The 13419-nt window shown below is 43.1% G+C and overlaps 1 protein-coding gene, 2 long non-coding RNA genes and 1 other non-coding gene across 4 annotated transcripts; all 4 read right to left on the bottom strand.

Moving 5' to 3' along the window:
- Positions 1-1151: 1151 nt before the first annotated feature.
- Positions 1152-2402, bottom strand: LOC109468145. Its single transcript, XR_002140117.1, has 2 exons — positions 1902-2402; positions 1152-1264 (listed from the first exon to the last, which is right to left on the bottom strand). It is a non-coding gene; the product is annotated as an uncharacterized LOC109468145 (long non-coding RNA).
- Positions 2403-3093: 691 nt separating this feature from the next.
- LOC109468170 lies at positions 3094-6066 on the bottom strand. Its single transcript, XM_019766424.1, has 5 exons — positions 5683-6066; positions 4608-4799; positions 3950-4338; positions 3678-3834; positions 3094-3429 (listed from the first exon to the last, which is right to left on the bottom strand). Exons 1-5 carry the CDS (start codon positions 5980-5982, stop codon positions 3334-3336), a joined length of 1134 nt encoding a protein of 377 aa, XP_019621983.1. The 5' UTR covers positions 5983-6066; the 3' UTR covers positions 3094-3333.
- On the bottom strand, positions 5032-5103 carry Trnap-agg. The gene has a single exon. It is a non-coding gene; the product is annotated as a tRNA-Pro (tRNA).
- Positions 6067-6643: 577 nt separating the features above from the next.
- Positions 6644-13417, bottom strand: LOC109468171. The gene is made up of 4 exons (XR_002140122.1): positions 13225-13417; positions 8993-9087; positions 8229-8300; positions 6644-7962 (listed from the first exon to the last, which is right to left on the bottom strand). It is a non-coding gene; the product is annotated as an uncharacterized LOC109468171 (long non-coding RNA).
- Positions 13418-13419: the final 2 nt, after the last annotated feature.

The following is a 13419-nucleotide window of genomic DNA, read 5'->3' as shown; positions in this document are numbered from 1 at the left end:
GATACCATTGTTGTGTGGGGAAACTGTTGTAGATAGCCAGGATTGCTGGCGCGGAACAAGTTGCCAGTTCAAAGTTTACATGCATCGTGCATCATGCGTGTGCTATGAGTATGAGTATGGCTCAGTACATGGACATGCGGCATAAGTTAATTAACGAAGAACCTAAGTCTATATAACAATTACTGCAACCAGTGCAGCTAGTGTAGGGTATTCCTGACAAGTCATATCCAGGTTATACTTAGCATTTCCATTCATGTGCACACATCTTAATCATTTCCGTGGTGTATGCAAATATGTGTATACAATTCGAGCTTTATCAATATGCATTACTGATGCGCATGCTGTTTATAACACCTTATTGTTTCCGGAACCATGTATATGTCTTTAACAATTTATGTATTTTCACATTAATTCATATGTGTGCATGTTTTCGAACAGTATGAATATGATGAAAGTGACTGGGTAAACTCTGTAGAAATACTCTCCCTAGCACCCGTGAAATAAACAGTTAGAAAATTCCTTCGTTCGTATTATTAGGGTCTTAGGGGGAGGTACTCTTTCTTCGCTACCAGATAGGAGGAGCTTTAATTAGCGGGGCTAAATCGCAAGGGTCTGTAGTGATAGCCTTTCAGCGCTCTGATGACGTCAATGCGACAGTAATTGTCCCAGGTGAGGCCAGATCACTGTAAGGTTATTAACCCACGGGGAAGGACACAGACAAACATGCACACCGTGATTAAAAGATGCTAGCTATTATATAGAACGATGAAGAAGGGTATTGATTTCGGAGATATAAATTTAATCAAGGAGGTTACAGGGAGACTATTACCTCCGTTCTTCAATGAACATACACACAAAATATAAAAAAAGATATACATGCATCAGTTTGGAAAAGAATAAAATGCATTAACTAGAATTTCAGGGATTTGCATGAATCATACATATTTGAATACATCAATACAACCGCAAACATCAAGATTTGCACACATTAATGGCATTTACTGTCTAGTACGGAGAACAAACATACTAGTAGTAGTCAGGGGAGTGTCTTTTTGTTTTGTTCCATTTGTTAGTTGAAACGCATCCTTGATTGACGTCTGTTTTTCTTTCGTGTCCAAACAGTAGTTGTGAAGAGGAATGGGCGGTTGGTAGTACTTCGGGTTCATCTCAGTGCCAGGCGTGAAAGTTCCACCCAGAGACGAGAAAGGACCAACATGTCGTCATCATACACCGTCTGTCAGGGAGGGGGGATAGCAGACTTCAGCTGCAACAGTTCAATTCATTTAAAGTCACAAAAAATATCAAAGAAAGGAACAATCAATACATGTATCTGAGTATCCTGTCATGTCATGTCAAAGGCATATCTGTATAATGTCCTTGATGTGCGTCTATACTAATTGGGTGGTTGGGTCACACAGTGAGCCATTTAACTTCAGGTATTTTCCGATGTCTAACTCCTCTTGACTTGATCTATGTCTATGTATTCAGTAGATAGTTGGGTGTGCCGGTAGACAATGATGACCTAATGTCTATCGTAAGGTCTGCATACGCGTACGGTAAAACATATGAACAGCGTTGATTCAAGTACATGTACTGACTTGCAGAAAAATGTATCATTACGTTTGTTCTACTAGTACATGTATAAATATCAATAATTATTTTTCTCTGACGATGACAGCAAATCTTACTCGGGAGAAAATATACCACATCGTACTATATTTGAATGTGCCGTTCATATTTTCTTACTTCTCTAGTTCGAACACAGGCGACCTTTTATTTGGTTTTGTAGAAGCCCGCCGTCTAGTTAACATTTAGGACACACACTCAACAGGCAACACAACTGAAATCATCACAAATCCCATAAAATATGAGTACGTGACCTTAAAAGCCAATGCAGTTACCTTCAGCTTGCCTGTGTGGTGTTAGCCCTTCTAGTTCGTCAAGATCATCATCAATACCATCACCATGAAGACGGAACCAAGCATGGCGAGTAGAGCCACCTCGAGGTTCTTTCTTGATCCCTCTTCACTCGCCGACGCCATGTCTGTGTTCCAAGTAGGCACAAACTATCCACAAAACTGTCGGAGTGTTATCTTTCGTCAACTACCAGGCCTTGTCGGACAAATGAACTTAACTAGTATTAACGATTTGGGTGTGCCAAAACTGGGCCAGTGACATTTGACGTCCCACATCACGTGCACACACTGAGTCACTCCTGTCCTGGCAACAGGTAAATGATGGGGGTGGGGGTGGTGGTGGTCCCCCACCGTGTGCGTATTTTGTGACACAGGGACGTTTTAAATGTAAGGAGACTGATAAAATTTGGAAATGATAAAACCATTGAATGATGTTTTGAGGTCAGCGGTAGACCAACACCAACAAAGATGTGCTACAGTTACCATTCAAGGTCGTGCCCAACCAACTCGAAATTCATATCATGTGGCGATGTTGTGTCGCCTCGAGGCAAGGCAGACAACTTCGCGGCAGGGCAGCGAATATCTTACCGCACAATGACCTGATTCACCTCCCGGGGCATACGTGCGTGTGTAATTGAGTATGGCGTAATCGTAACAAAATCAGTACACAGCAACCTACAGAACCAGTAGGTACGTACACTATGTACCCACAACCGTCGTAAACAACTCTCTACATAACATCAATGAGATGACGGCCCCAGGTACAATAGATGGAACAGGCAATGCCGTCTCGACCTTGTGACACAGTGACTACAGTGCGTGTCCTTCTGACATCTTTTGATTGATAGTAATTATAATGATGATGGTTTAGAGCCATTTATAGCTTTTAAGCATCACCTTTGAGCTGTTATTTACTGGACCGATTATGTCGGAAACAAAAGACTCTTCTGCATCTGGGTATCAACTTTGAGTTGCGTCGTAGGTTGCTACTGACAACGTGATCAGTAACGACAGGATTTAACGATATGTGGCCTCTCATTTCTCAGTGGTGGGCTATTACATAGACAGGAGATGCAAGTCTTGAAAACAACAGCAAAAATGAACCCTAGGTTTACTGTCATTAAACTGTCATTAAAAGTGACAACAACCAGGTGGACGGCAGACACACTGACAGACATACAATTACCGCATTTATTAATTAATAGCCGGGCATTTAGACTTCAAGGAAGAAGAAATCGGAGTAGTCTTGTATGAAATACAGGTGGAGGAAATGTTGCTACAGAAAGGAAGCATAAACTCAGATTTTGCAAACTTTTAAAAGGGACTAACAATTCCACAGGGTTAACTCTACAAGTTGATTGCTCTATATCCTGATCCCGGCACTGTTCCTATTGATGTGGTTTGCTGCTCGGTCTCCTTAGTTCCCGTCCGGGTTCCCGTAGCCGGGGTAGTTGGGAGGGCAGGGCGTGGTGCACGTGATGAGGACGTCGTCTCCGTACCTGCAGGTGTTCACCTGTGAGGTGTAAAATATGATGTTACAGGTTAAGTATTTCTCCTTAAGGCTGTTCTACTATTATCTGAGCTGTTGGAATCGGTGACCATGACATTTCACATGCAGTCAAAAGGACGAGGCTTGACCTAAAATGTAATGTATCGTGTGACCTATACAATACGTGCGGTATGATATCAAGACCTTCGAGTTTGGAGTGAACACATTGGTTCTGTTGTGTTAGAACTGAGTAGGACTATAGAGTGGCTCACCGCATTCTCGTCGCACACCGCCGGCGGTTCACCCTCACACTTCCACGGCTCAAAGTCGTTCAGGTCGTCATTCTGTGTGGGGTTTCGGACCCATTCTATAGCCTGGCTGATGGTCACCAGCCACACGTGGTCCATGTCCATGATGTCATTAAAGAACCTGGGCAAAAACAAAACAATTTTACTGCACTCATACATACCAGGCTTGAACGTTAATGAACCAAGAAAAGGAATTTCGACAGAGTCTGAAGTTACACCAAGTGACAGTACGGCACCTGCGCGTGGCCTCGAAGGTAATGTCTGGAGAAGCCTCGAACCAGGCTGCAGTGAGGGGCACATGAAAGGGGGCCCTGTTGCTGTTGTAGTGCTGGTCAAAGTTGGACTTCAGTAGGAGGTAGGCGGCCTCCTCCGAGCCAGGCTTGGCGCAGCCGGCGAGCTCATTGCACGGGTTCCCGTTCTCGTCCTGCAGATCGACGATCGGCACCTCCCAGAAGCCTGGGTACGAGGCTGTGGGACATGGCGGGATGGCGCACTCCTGGATGGTGTCGTAGTCCAGAGTGTACGGCCACATGGGCGGGCGCATGAACATGCGGGTAGGGCGGGTCGTGTCGTAGGTTAGCTTCAGAGTCCCCGCAAGAACTTCGAACTCCGTGTCACCTCCGTTCTGTGGACACGGGTAGATTCACATGTAAGATATAAAGGAACGTTATACTATTGAATGGAGACGAAATGTAGTACGTGGACCAAAAAATCTAAAGGGACTTTAGATGGAGATGGATGGACTACCTTGGATATCTTTATCCGTATCATGTAGTAGTCCTATAGGCTCTGACTTAAAGGAGGGTACAGTCCTCGTCAATGGCTATGTGGATCAATGTGGATCTATGCTCCATCTCGGCAGAGAAAAGTGTCTCATAAAGCTGATCCCCTGACCTGTAAATAAGGAGCACGGAAGCCCTTGACGTCGTCAGCAGGAACCTGTCCCCACTTGGCCAGGATCTCCCGCATCCCGCCCACCTCGTTCTCCCACTCCGTGGAGTTAGCCTCTGCCCACCAGGACGCCGGGCCGCGCCGGGTGATGGAGTTATCGGCGATCTCGTGCCGCAACGAGTGCATGGTCTGCACCTGGGTAGGCGGGAACAATCAAGGAGAAAATTCACTTAGATGTACCTTACCTTTTTCCTTTTCCACAAACGTGAAGAACGAAGATAAAGAACGAATAGAGGGTCTCATTGGGGTTTTGTTACTTAACTTGATACTAAATTCAATTTGACAGACCGTTGTGTCATGTATGTATTTACACAGTCATATGTACAGAGTCATATTTGGGGGCTAAAATCAATGTAGCAAAAATAACGGGCTCGTCCGGGAGTCGAACCCGGGACCTCTCGCACCCTAAGCGAGAATCATGCCACTAGACCAACGAGCCGCACATATTTCCACTAGGTATCTTGGTTCCTTTATCAAGCAGCAACATGTGTTAGCGATTTTACCTTCCTGGCGCAGAGTGGAAGGTATCAGCTGGCGCAATGTTGTTGCACTTCTCGTGCAATCCGCTAGGACTCGTGACCAAGGTTCGCGTAACAGAAATAGTTTGCCAATACAGTATTATTGGCATATATCTCAAATGAATAAAGCCTTTTACGTAGTTGCATCGTCTTTCGTTATGAATTAACAATAGTGTAGTCTTTCATTTGTGTCATTCTACACGATGGATTATCTCCCTACTGGAAACTTGTCGCAAGCACTTATAATAGTTTATAATTTATATATAGACATTTTTTAAAAGTTTTGAAAATCGATCTATGACTAATGTTGATGCGTTCTTCTTAGTTCAATAGGGTAACGTTTAATTTTTGTCAGTATTTTTGTGTAAAATCTACTGGTGACGTAGTGATTTCCGCATTATCTGCGCTGATACCAATATTTATGTCACCAGCTCACAGACCTGTCATGGTGGTAAGGATCTTAGTTCTTACACAACTTTATAAAGAAACAGCCTACGTACCTCATAGTAGTTGGTGTAGGGATGTGACACGAACACGGTGAAGGTGGGCAGACAGCCGTTCGGGTTGGTCTTGTTGGGGTTGAAGAGTTTGGAGTAGTAGTTGAAGTCCAGGTCCTGCCGGATGGCGTCTGTCAGCGTCACCAGCACGATCTGCGGCACGTTGGCGGGGTTCAGGTTCCCCGGCACGGTCGTCCCGCTACAGAAACAGTCGGGCAGCTGACATTCTGTCTCAGTGCAGGGCGCGCACAGCCCGCCAGCGGACAGAAGGAGCACGCATGTAACCGCAGGCCAGACACCCATACTTACTGTCCGGTAATACTGACTGACGACCTGGGTACGAGACAAGCGCGTGATTATTTGATCATCATCTGATGTTTATCCGACCAATGTCCGCTATATCAGGGGTCAGATCATAGGCACGTAGATCGATTAGAAGTTTCTAGTATTGCCATATAAATATGTGACAAATCTAGATCTTTCTGACATTATACATGTATGTTGTTAGATCAGTTTGATATCTTAAGTTCACTCTGTTGTGGTGAATCTTTGTATGATGTAATACAAATTTTAGCAAAACGTCTTAGTGCGATTACGTCGTTCAGACAATCTACGTCACATGACTACTATACGCCCGTCAGAGAACAAGATAGAACCTGCCCGAAATGAATGACGAAAGTTTCTCCCACATACACCTGTGCCTGTGTCTGAAGTCCACACTGACAAACATCGAGTTTATCACGTTATGTACACATGGACTGTAGGTAATGGTGTGGTTACAAGCCTCGGTTATTTCAACATGAGATTCTATCCGGTGAGGTGTGTATGAAAATGTACTGAAAGAAATCATCCAGCACAATTTGTTTGAATAATATAAACATACAATACTCAATACTGTATGAAAGAGATGGCAAGATAAAGATGTAGTTGTAGAAACGTACAACAATAGTCATTCAATGGTAGATCATTCTAGGATGTCTTTATTTGGTCAGTCTTAATCAACATGGCGGGGCTGTGCCCATTGACACGTTTGTTTCTTATGGCAGTTATGTTCCATACAACACACGACAGAAGTCCACGTATAATACTACAAATACGATTGGACAGAACCACGGAATAACCACTGTAGCTAGTGCTATAGAATAAAGGTGGGACAGAAAAGGTCATTCATTCGTTAAGATCAATACATTTTTGACATCAAGAAAAATCAATCCACTCCGTCAATAGTTTCATCAGGTTGGTAAGTCACTAGATAAAAGGTTTCTTCGAAGAAATGATTTGTCTCTTATGTAGATTGCTATTTGTTCGAAAATATGACGTACCAAGGTTACATGTATCAGTACTTACGTCACTGGACAAGACACAACACGTTTGTTATTCGTTCTTTTCAGCGTTTGGCTAACGCTACATTGAACGCTGTCTTGTTTGCACCATAAATCATTTCATTTTCAAACAAGATATTAGGCTACTTTGAATCCTTTTTCATCTCTTTTACTACATTTCCCCCTTCCCTTGTTACATCTACATCAATCTGGAATAAGTGAAATAAAGTTGTAAACAAAGTCTTAAATTAGCTATAAAAACCTCTCCCTAGAAATCCATAAAAACTTTTCATTGTTTCTTACAATGTTGACTACATCAACCTCAAACATATGCTGCGCATGCGATTCATACATTGGTATAGGCTATTAAAATGCGGGAACAACTGCATGTCCTGATCAGGAAGCTGTTCGGGAATATCATTACGATTCCATGGAAATTTCCTGTGTCATACAAACGAACTATACATTTATCGTCACTATGTTGAACATCATACAAATCAAATCACTAACAGTATAAAGGATTGTAGGTAATGTCCTCTCGGACAATTTTACATAAATGCAGAGGCCTAGTTGATAAAGACGTAGCCTGTATGTTCATGCTTTAATAGGAAAGGTTTCTGCTCCTGTCTGCTGCAGTTTTGTTCACATCCGCTGAGTGGGAGTGGTGCAAAATGTTCTAAACATTCGCTACAAGTCAATCTGTGTTGCAAGTCACGCTGGGAAAAAGACAGCTCGTGATGACACCCTCAATAAATATTGAAACAATACACGAAAGAAATCAAAGCTGCCGCACTGAAGTTCCTATGATATAATCCCATTTTTAATTGGCAAGATAAAGCCAACGATAAATATCTATCAAGTCAGATTAGTAACGGCGATGAAGTCGAACGTTGGTCTTGGGTTTGTTTAATTGAAGCTCGAGGTCGTTTCGGTTGTCGTGGCGTCACTGTGAGGTCATCATCTGCATTTGACGGAGAATCAAGCTGTAAATTTCATGCAGTTCACACGAAATACAGATGTCTTTATTCTGTTCAAGCCAGGTTATTTTTCCGCACATTCATTCAACAACAGTGATCACACAACCACGACACAACGGACAACGCCATGCAATAGCAATAGCATAGTTACTTATATAATCCATAACCTTATTCTCTTAAAAAAGCAATCACATTACACAGTTGTCTCTCACACTGTGATGAAGATAATACGTGATAGCCTATTTTTCACCTTCTAAATCTTCCCTCCAGGGCCGAACAGATCTCGATAACATGGCTTCTCACAGTATGGCTTTCCGTCATGCTTAAGGGACAGAAGAAAGAGGTAGATTATAAGAAGATCTGTTGTGTACGGAGTTACATGTACCGATACAATGGAAAAGTGTACATATACGTATGTAACTGAAAGGCTCTGACAGTAAGACGTGATTTTTGGTGACATCAAGCAACACTAATGTCTACTAAAACTGCATGTACTTAAATGACCTTGCAGCCAGGATCTTAGTGACGACTATGCGCCTCGGCACCAGCAGAGATGTTTTAAACCTGATAAACGTACAGTCTGGCTCGGGGCGCCGCTGTAATTCCACATCTACGGCACTTCATTTCACTTCAATCTCCTTGTAGAATAAGATGTCTTCTTAGCTAAATCCCCTCTACGCGTCATTATCTAGTGAGCCCTCGTTACGTACATGCCTTGTAACCTGTGACTGATTACTGTAGGGCGATGAGTATGTCTGGTGTTTCATCAGACGTAAGCGTGCTGGGATCACATATGAACTTGGAAAGTACGTGAAAAACTCTTGTAATGTAGAATAAACAAATGATGTCTGCTTGTCTTAGGTTCTGATTGAATGAGTCGTATCAATATGTAGATAATCTATGACAAATATAACTAATTAAACGCATAACCAGATAATTAGTGTAGATCTATCCAAACGTCCGTCTGACACTGTCGTATTTCATAATTTATCCTCCTATCTCAGCCATGCTCACCTCCGCATGTCTTCCCTGCTGTAGTACTTTATTGCACTTCTCACACCGCAGGCAGGCCCGGTGCCAGTCCTTCCCCAGGGAATGGAATCGCTCCGCTGGAAAAACAAGTACGCATGTACGTGTGAACATCACTGGGGAGACGGGTATGTTGATGGAGAGAGCTGACGTGATAGTGTACTGGAGAATGGTGAAAAAGGCATCAGATTCCTATTGGAATCCTATCTTATTACAGAATCAATTTTCATCGATGAAATAATTAGGTGCGGTTGAATACACTCATGTTCTATCATTTTAGTCTCTTTACCTTTACCTTTACCTGGCCCCATCCTTGTGTTTGAAGATCTGGGACCATGTTACTTTCTAGCACCAGTCTCCTCCATTGCAACGTACATCCTATTGCAGTACCTCTGATATATGACAGCATCAAAGTGTCGTTAATTTCTATCGACAATAGCCCTCCCACTTGTGACCATTTTAATCCCTCTTTCGCAGTTTTCTATGAATCAAACGGAATTTGATTTTGATAGCCAAAATTACATGTTTATGGACCGACTACAAATTTGAATCCGTAGTCATGAATATGCCCACCTCGTCTCTTCCTCTAGTTGATTGCTTTTGCAAGTGGCAATTAAGGTTTCTATTCAGCCGTTGATATGTCTGGTCGATAAACAGCAGACGTTTGATCACCGCGGTGAAACTGCTAAACGTTTTTACATGTGGATGGAGCCGTCCATCATGGGACAGGTCGTGACGTAACGACCCCTGACACAAAGACTGCACGGGGACTCAAATATCAAACGGGTGGTCGAAAAGGGTATAAAATGCTGAGTGTGGCGCTTTGTAATTTAATCATTCCGTCGCCGCAGCATCCCACAGCCGCACCGTAATACTCGCCTTGAGACTCTGAGTCATCGTAATCTATCTCCACCCATCCTAGCGGCTACACCAGCTGCAGTACACTTATATCAGTATGGTTTCATCATCACTTTCTCTACTTTCTTTTCAGCTCATCAAATATGAGGAAGAATTGCACATGAATGGTGTTTATAAGAAATCACCTGATGATAGTCATGTTGAGAATGAAAACCAAACAGCAGAGTTAGGAAGGGCATTACCTCTCCTGTCTGTCATCGATCACTTCCGTTATATAATGAGATTTTTCCACACGACAAAGACATAATAAACACGGACCCCTGTAGGGGTGCTGAGGTTAAGGTAAATGCAAGTATAGTTTCTGACTCCGATGGTTAATCAGATTCGAAGCATTGAATTAAAGCTGACTTTGAAGCTAACCTTGAGGAAATTTTGCAAATGCAGAAGTCAGCAGACGCATTTGGATGATCGAACAAAAAATTCTGTTCACATGGACACTTTCGAAGTTCCGATGTGTATCCTTGCGTGCAGGTTACGCTTATTCAACGTTACACTCAAATCCGTCATGTGTTAAATCGGGTAGAGAAACCAATGCACTCTTCATGCAAGTACATGCATCCCGTATGCACAATGCACATGTGATATCGACTCGACGGGATCGTACCGGTAGGATTTGTGAGAGATTCCAATCACAAAGGTGCACGCCATCTGCCACCCGGATCAAACGTACTCACGGCACTTTCCACTCGGAGTCCTGACTGTCAGTGAATGAAGGTCAGAGTGGCGCACATTTCATATCTAACGTCTCATCTCAAACCTTTCATTAGAGGCTTGAGATCGGTGTCAGCTGGTTCCGTCTATTCATCATGAGATGAATGCTATCATACCCACAACAATACATTACACCACAGATGTGCGTCTTTGAGCTTTTGTTGTCTCACATCCCTTCCATCATATGCTGGTTGATATCGTTCAGGAAATCTAGTTTTGCATGATTTCCCGACCGTAAGCTGTACAGTTCCTCACGTACAAAAGATATGGACCAATCACTGCGACGATTACGTGGGACTCAGCTGTGACCTATGCCAGGGGCATGGTTTTGAGCCGTCTGCTCATGGAAGCTAATTGTTGGACTGCGTTTCTGGTATTCGGGAGACGAGATTTTGAAGCCCAACGTTATAAGCTACTTTGCTATGAGACAGCAGTTTATGGACCTTTGAATAGATAATAATCATCTGTCAATAACTGCTAACTGAGGGATGGCTGCCTGCCAAATTCCCACTCGAGGTTATTTCGTGGTGTAGAGTTGATATACGCATTTGAGGGACATGGCGGTCATGCGGCTTTCTACACTCAGACAATGATTGCATTTCAGCTGTTAGTACTTCCGCTGTTCAATACGGTTGTAGTGGGCGCCTGTACACTTACATGCTTGAAATCATTGTACTCTAGTATATTTATTGTGCACGGAGGATCTCTTACTACGAGATCGATGATACTATATTGTAGGCACTCTACAGACCCTTTTTAAATTGCGTTCTTAGCAAGCTCTTCGGTCACATCTGCACATTTGCCCTCCACAAATGTCAGAGGATTACTCTGGACATGACGTCATTGTGTGGGCGATGGTCAAAATGGCCCCATCCTTGGTGCTACTTTGCCTTCAGTATGGCACTGGATATTTACCATTTAGTTACAGAAATACCTAGCAAATCGCTGGTCATTAAACACATATGGAGGAACTGGTTTCTTTCACGAGTCGTCACGACTGCACAAAGTGCACACATGTTAACAGGGGAAAGATGAGGCAATTAGGGAAATGTATGATAATTGGCCGTGCTTGATTACTACTCTCAGTATATGATCTTTTTGTTTCGTGAAGCAGAACAGATTTATCTCCGGGGAGCCGTCGTAAAGGACACGTAGGAGCTGTACAAAAGACGACAACTCTACAAAACAATTATCATAGACACAGCTAACGTATCTAATCAGGATGGGCATGACATCGTGAGAAATACAATTTCTATAACTCTATAGGGATGTTTCACGTACATGTACATACTATAACAAGAGACGTCCTCTGTGAAGCTGATGTCCTAACGTATGGTGATAATCATCGATCCTTTTCTGTTTGAGGGACAATTCTGAAGAATAATTGATGAGACGTGCGTTCCCAATGCCATCAATCACCTAATGATCACAGATGCAGGTTCAACTACTGTAGCACAAGGTGTGTCCTAGCCTGTCCTTCGTGTTTTTGTCGATCCGACTACACTGGGCATCCTCTAGGGACGAAAGGGAGAAATCTCATCTAATGGCTTTAGATCTGATGCAAAACTGACTCTGGTGGACTAGGCGTAATTTTGCCCTTATCTCCGTATGCAGTCGGGATCTATACCTTTCCATTTCCGTAATAGTCTGTTGGTTGCTGTAGTCCTGTAAAGGGTGATACATTTCCTAGCGATATTCATGTATGTGTCCATGGTCGATAGTTACAGAGGGTTGCCTTTTCTTCCATAACTCATCAGAGAGCGGTATGCACGTATTATCTGTATAAGGACCACATAGTGGGACACGCCACATGTTATTGTCCTTGGTTTCCGGAGTGGCCTTGACTTGTATAATAACAGCTACATTCCTGTGTTACACTTATCTATACTACACAAGACTTCGTTTGGTCAAATCTTGGCTCGCTTCTCAGGGAATCGCTTTGAAGAATGAGAGATAAATTTTATGGCTTTTATTGCATCAAATGTAGGTCATCCACAGCTATTCACTGCAGCAATTATAACTAAACTGCTCCTTTACAATCTTATATATAGAGATTCGTAGATGTTTCTGCACTCAATGGCAAAGGAAATCGTATCTGTTGGATTTATTAATATGACCTGATTCATAATCCATGCATATCCCGTCCTGAGAAATTTCCGGTATACAGCAGTCCGGTACATACCAGTCAAGAAATCAATTAGGCGGTGCGAAGGTGGCCAGTCTGAATATGTAGGCCCGTACCGAATGGTCAGGCCTGACAAAAGAGCTTTTGTTGCCCAGTTATTTATACGAATTCTTTACTTCTTGTCACTAACAAGAAACCACAGAACATGTACTAAAGACTAACTGGTCACGAGAACGTCAACGTCAACGTAGATCACATGACGGCCTTGGTGTGATGGGTGGGGAACAGAATGATCATGGCAGCGGGAAAATCTCTGTTTCTCTAACGACTGCCGGAAAGCTGTACATCGGCACGGATGGTTTTTACATGAACCCTGTGATCTGAGTTAGATTGAGCACACAAATTGAAAACCACAATATGCGAATCAATGCTTATTACAGAGACGGTACGTCAATGTACTTACCAAAATACACCGGCTTCTCGCATTTCGGACAGTTTGGCATCTTGGGGAGGAATGAAAATTACGGGACGTCCTCCAAACGAGTGGCGGATGCTCTTTTCCCAGCGTTGTTTTGAAACCCGTCTTTGTATAGGTGTGTATTGTTACATGTGATCGCCTGGACCGGGCCTCAATTCCCCAAGTAATTACCAGTTGTGC

Source organism: Branchiostoma belcheri, unplaced genomic scaffold (assembly GCF_001625305.1).
Source record: "Branchiostoma belcheri isolate BF01 breed outbred unplaced genomic scaffold, Haploidv18h27 scaffold193, whole genome shotgun sequence".
Lineage (NCBI taxonomy): Eukaryota > Metazoa > Chordata > Leptocardii > Amphioxiformes > Branchiostomatidae > Branchiostoma > Branchiostoma belcheri.
The sequence above is the reverse complement of the archived record's forward strand: the minus strand, read 5'-3'. Positions and strand labels throughout refer to the sequence as shown.

Excerpts from the sequence above, each read along its gene's own strand:
- LOC109468170 (XM_019766424.1), bottom strand. The coding sequence starts at position 5,982 with ATGGGTGTCTGGCCTGCGGTTACATGCGTGCTCCTTCTGTCCGCTGGC. Across the intron at positions 4,339-4,607 it reads TCCGTGCTCCTTATTTACAG|AACGGAGGTGACACGGAGTT; the intron begins GTCAGGGGATCA and ends CCGTGTCCACAG. Across the intron at positions 3,430-3,677 it reads CGGTGTGCGACGAGAATGCG|GTGAACACCTGCAGGTACGG; the intron begins GTGAGCCACTCT and ends TACACCTCACAG.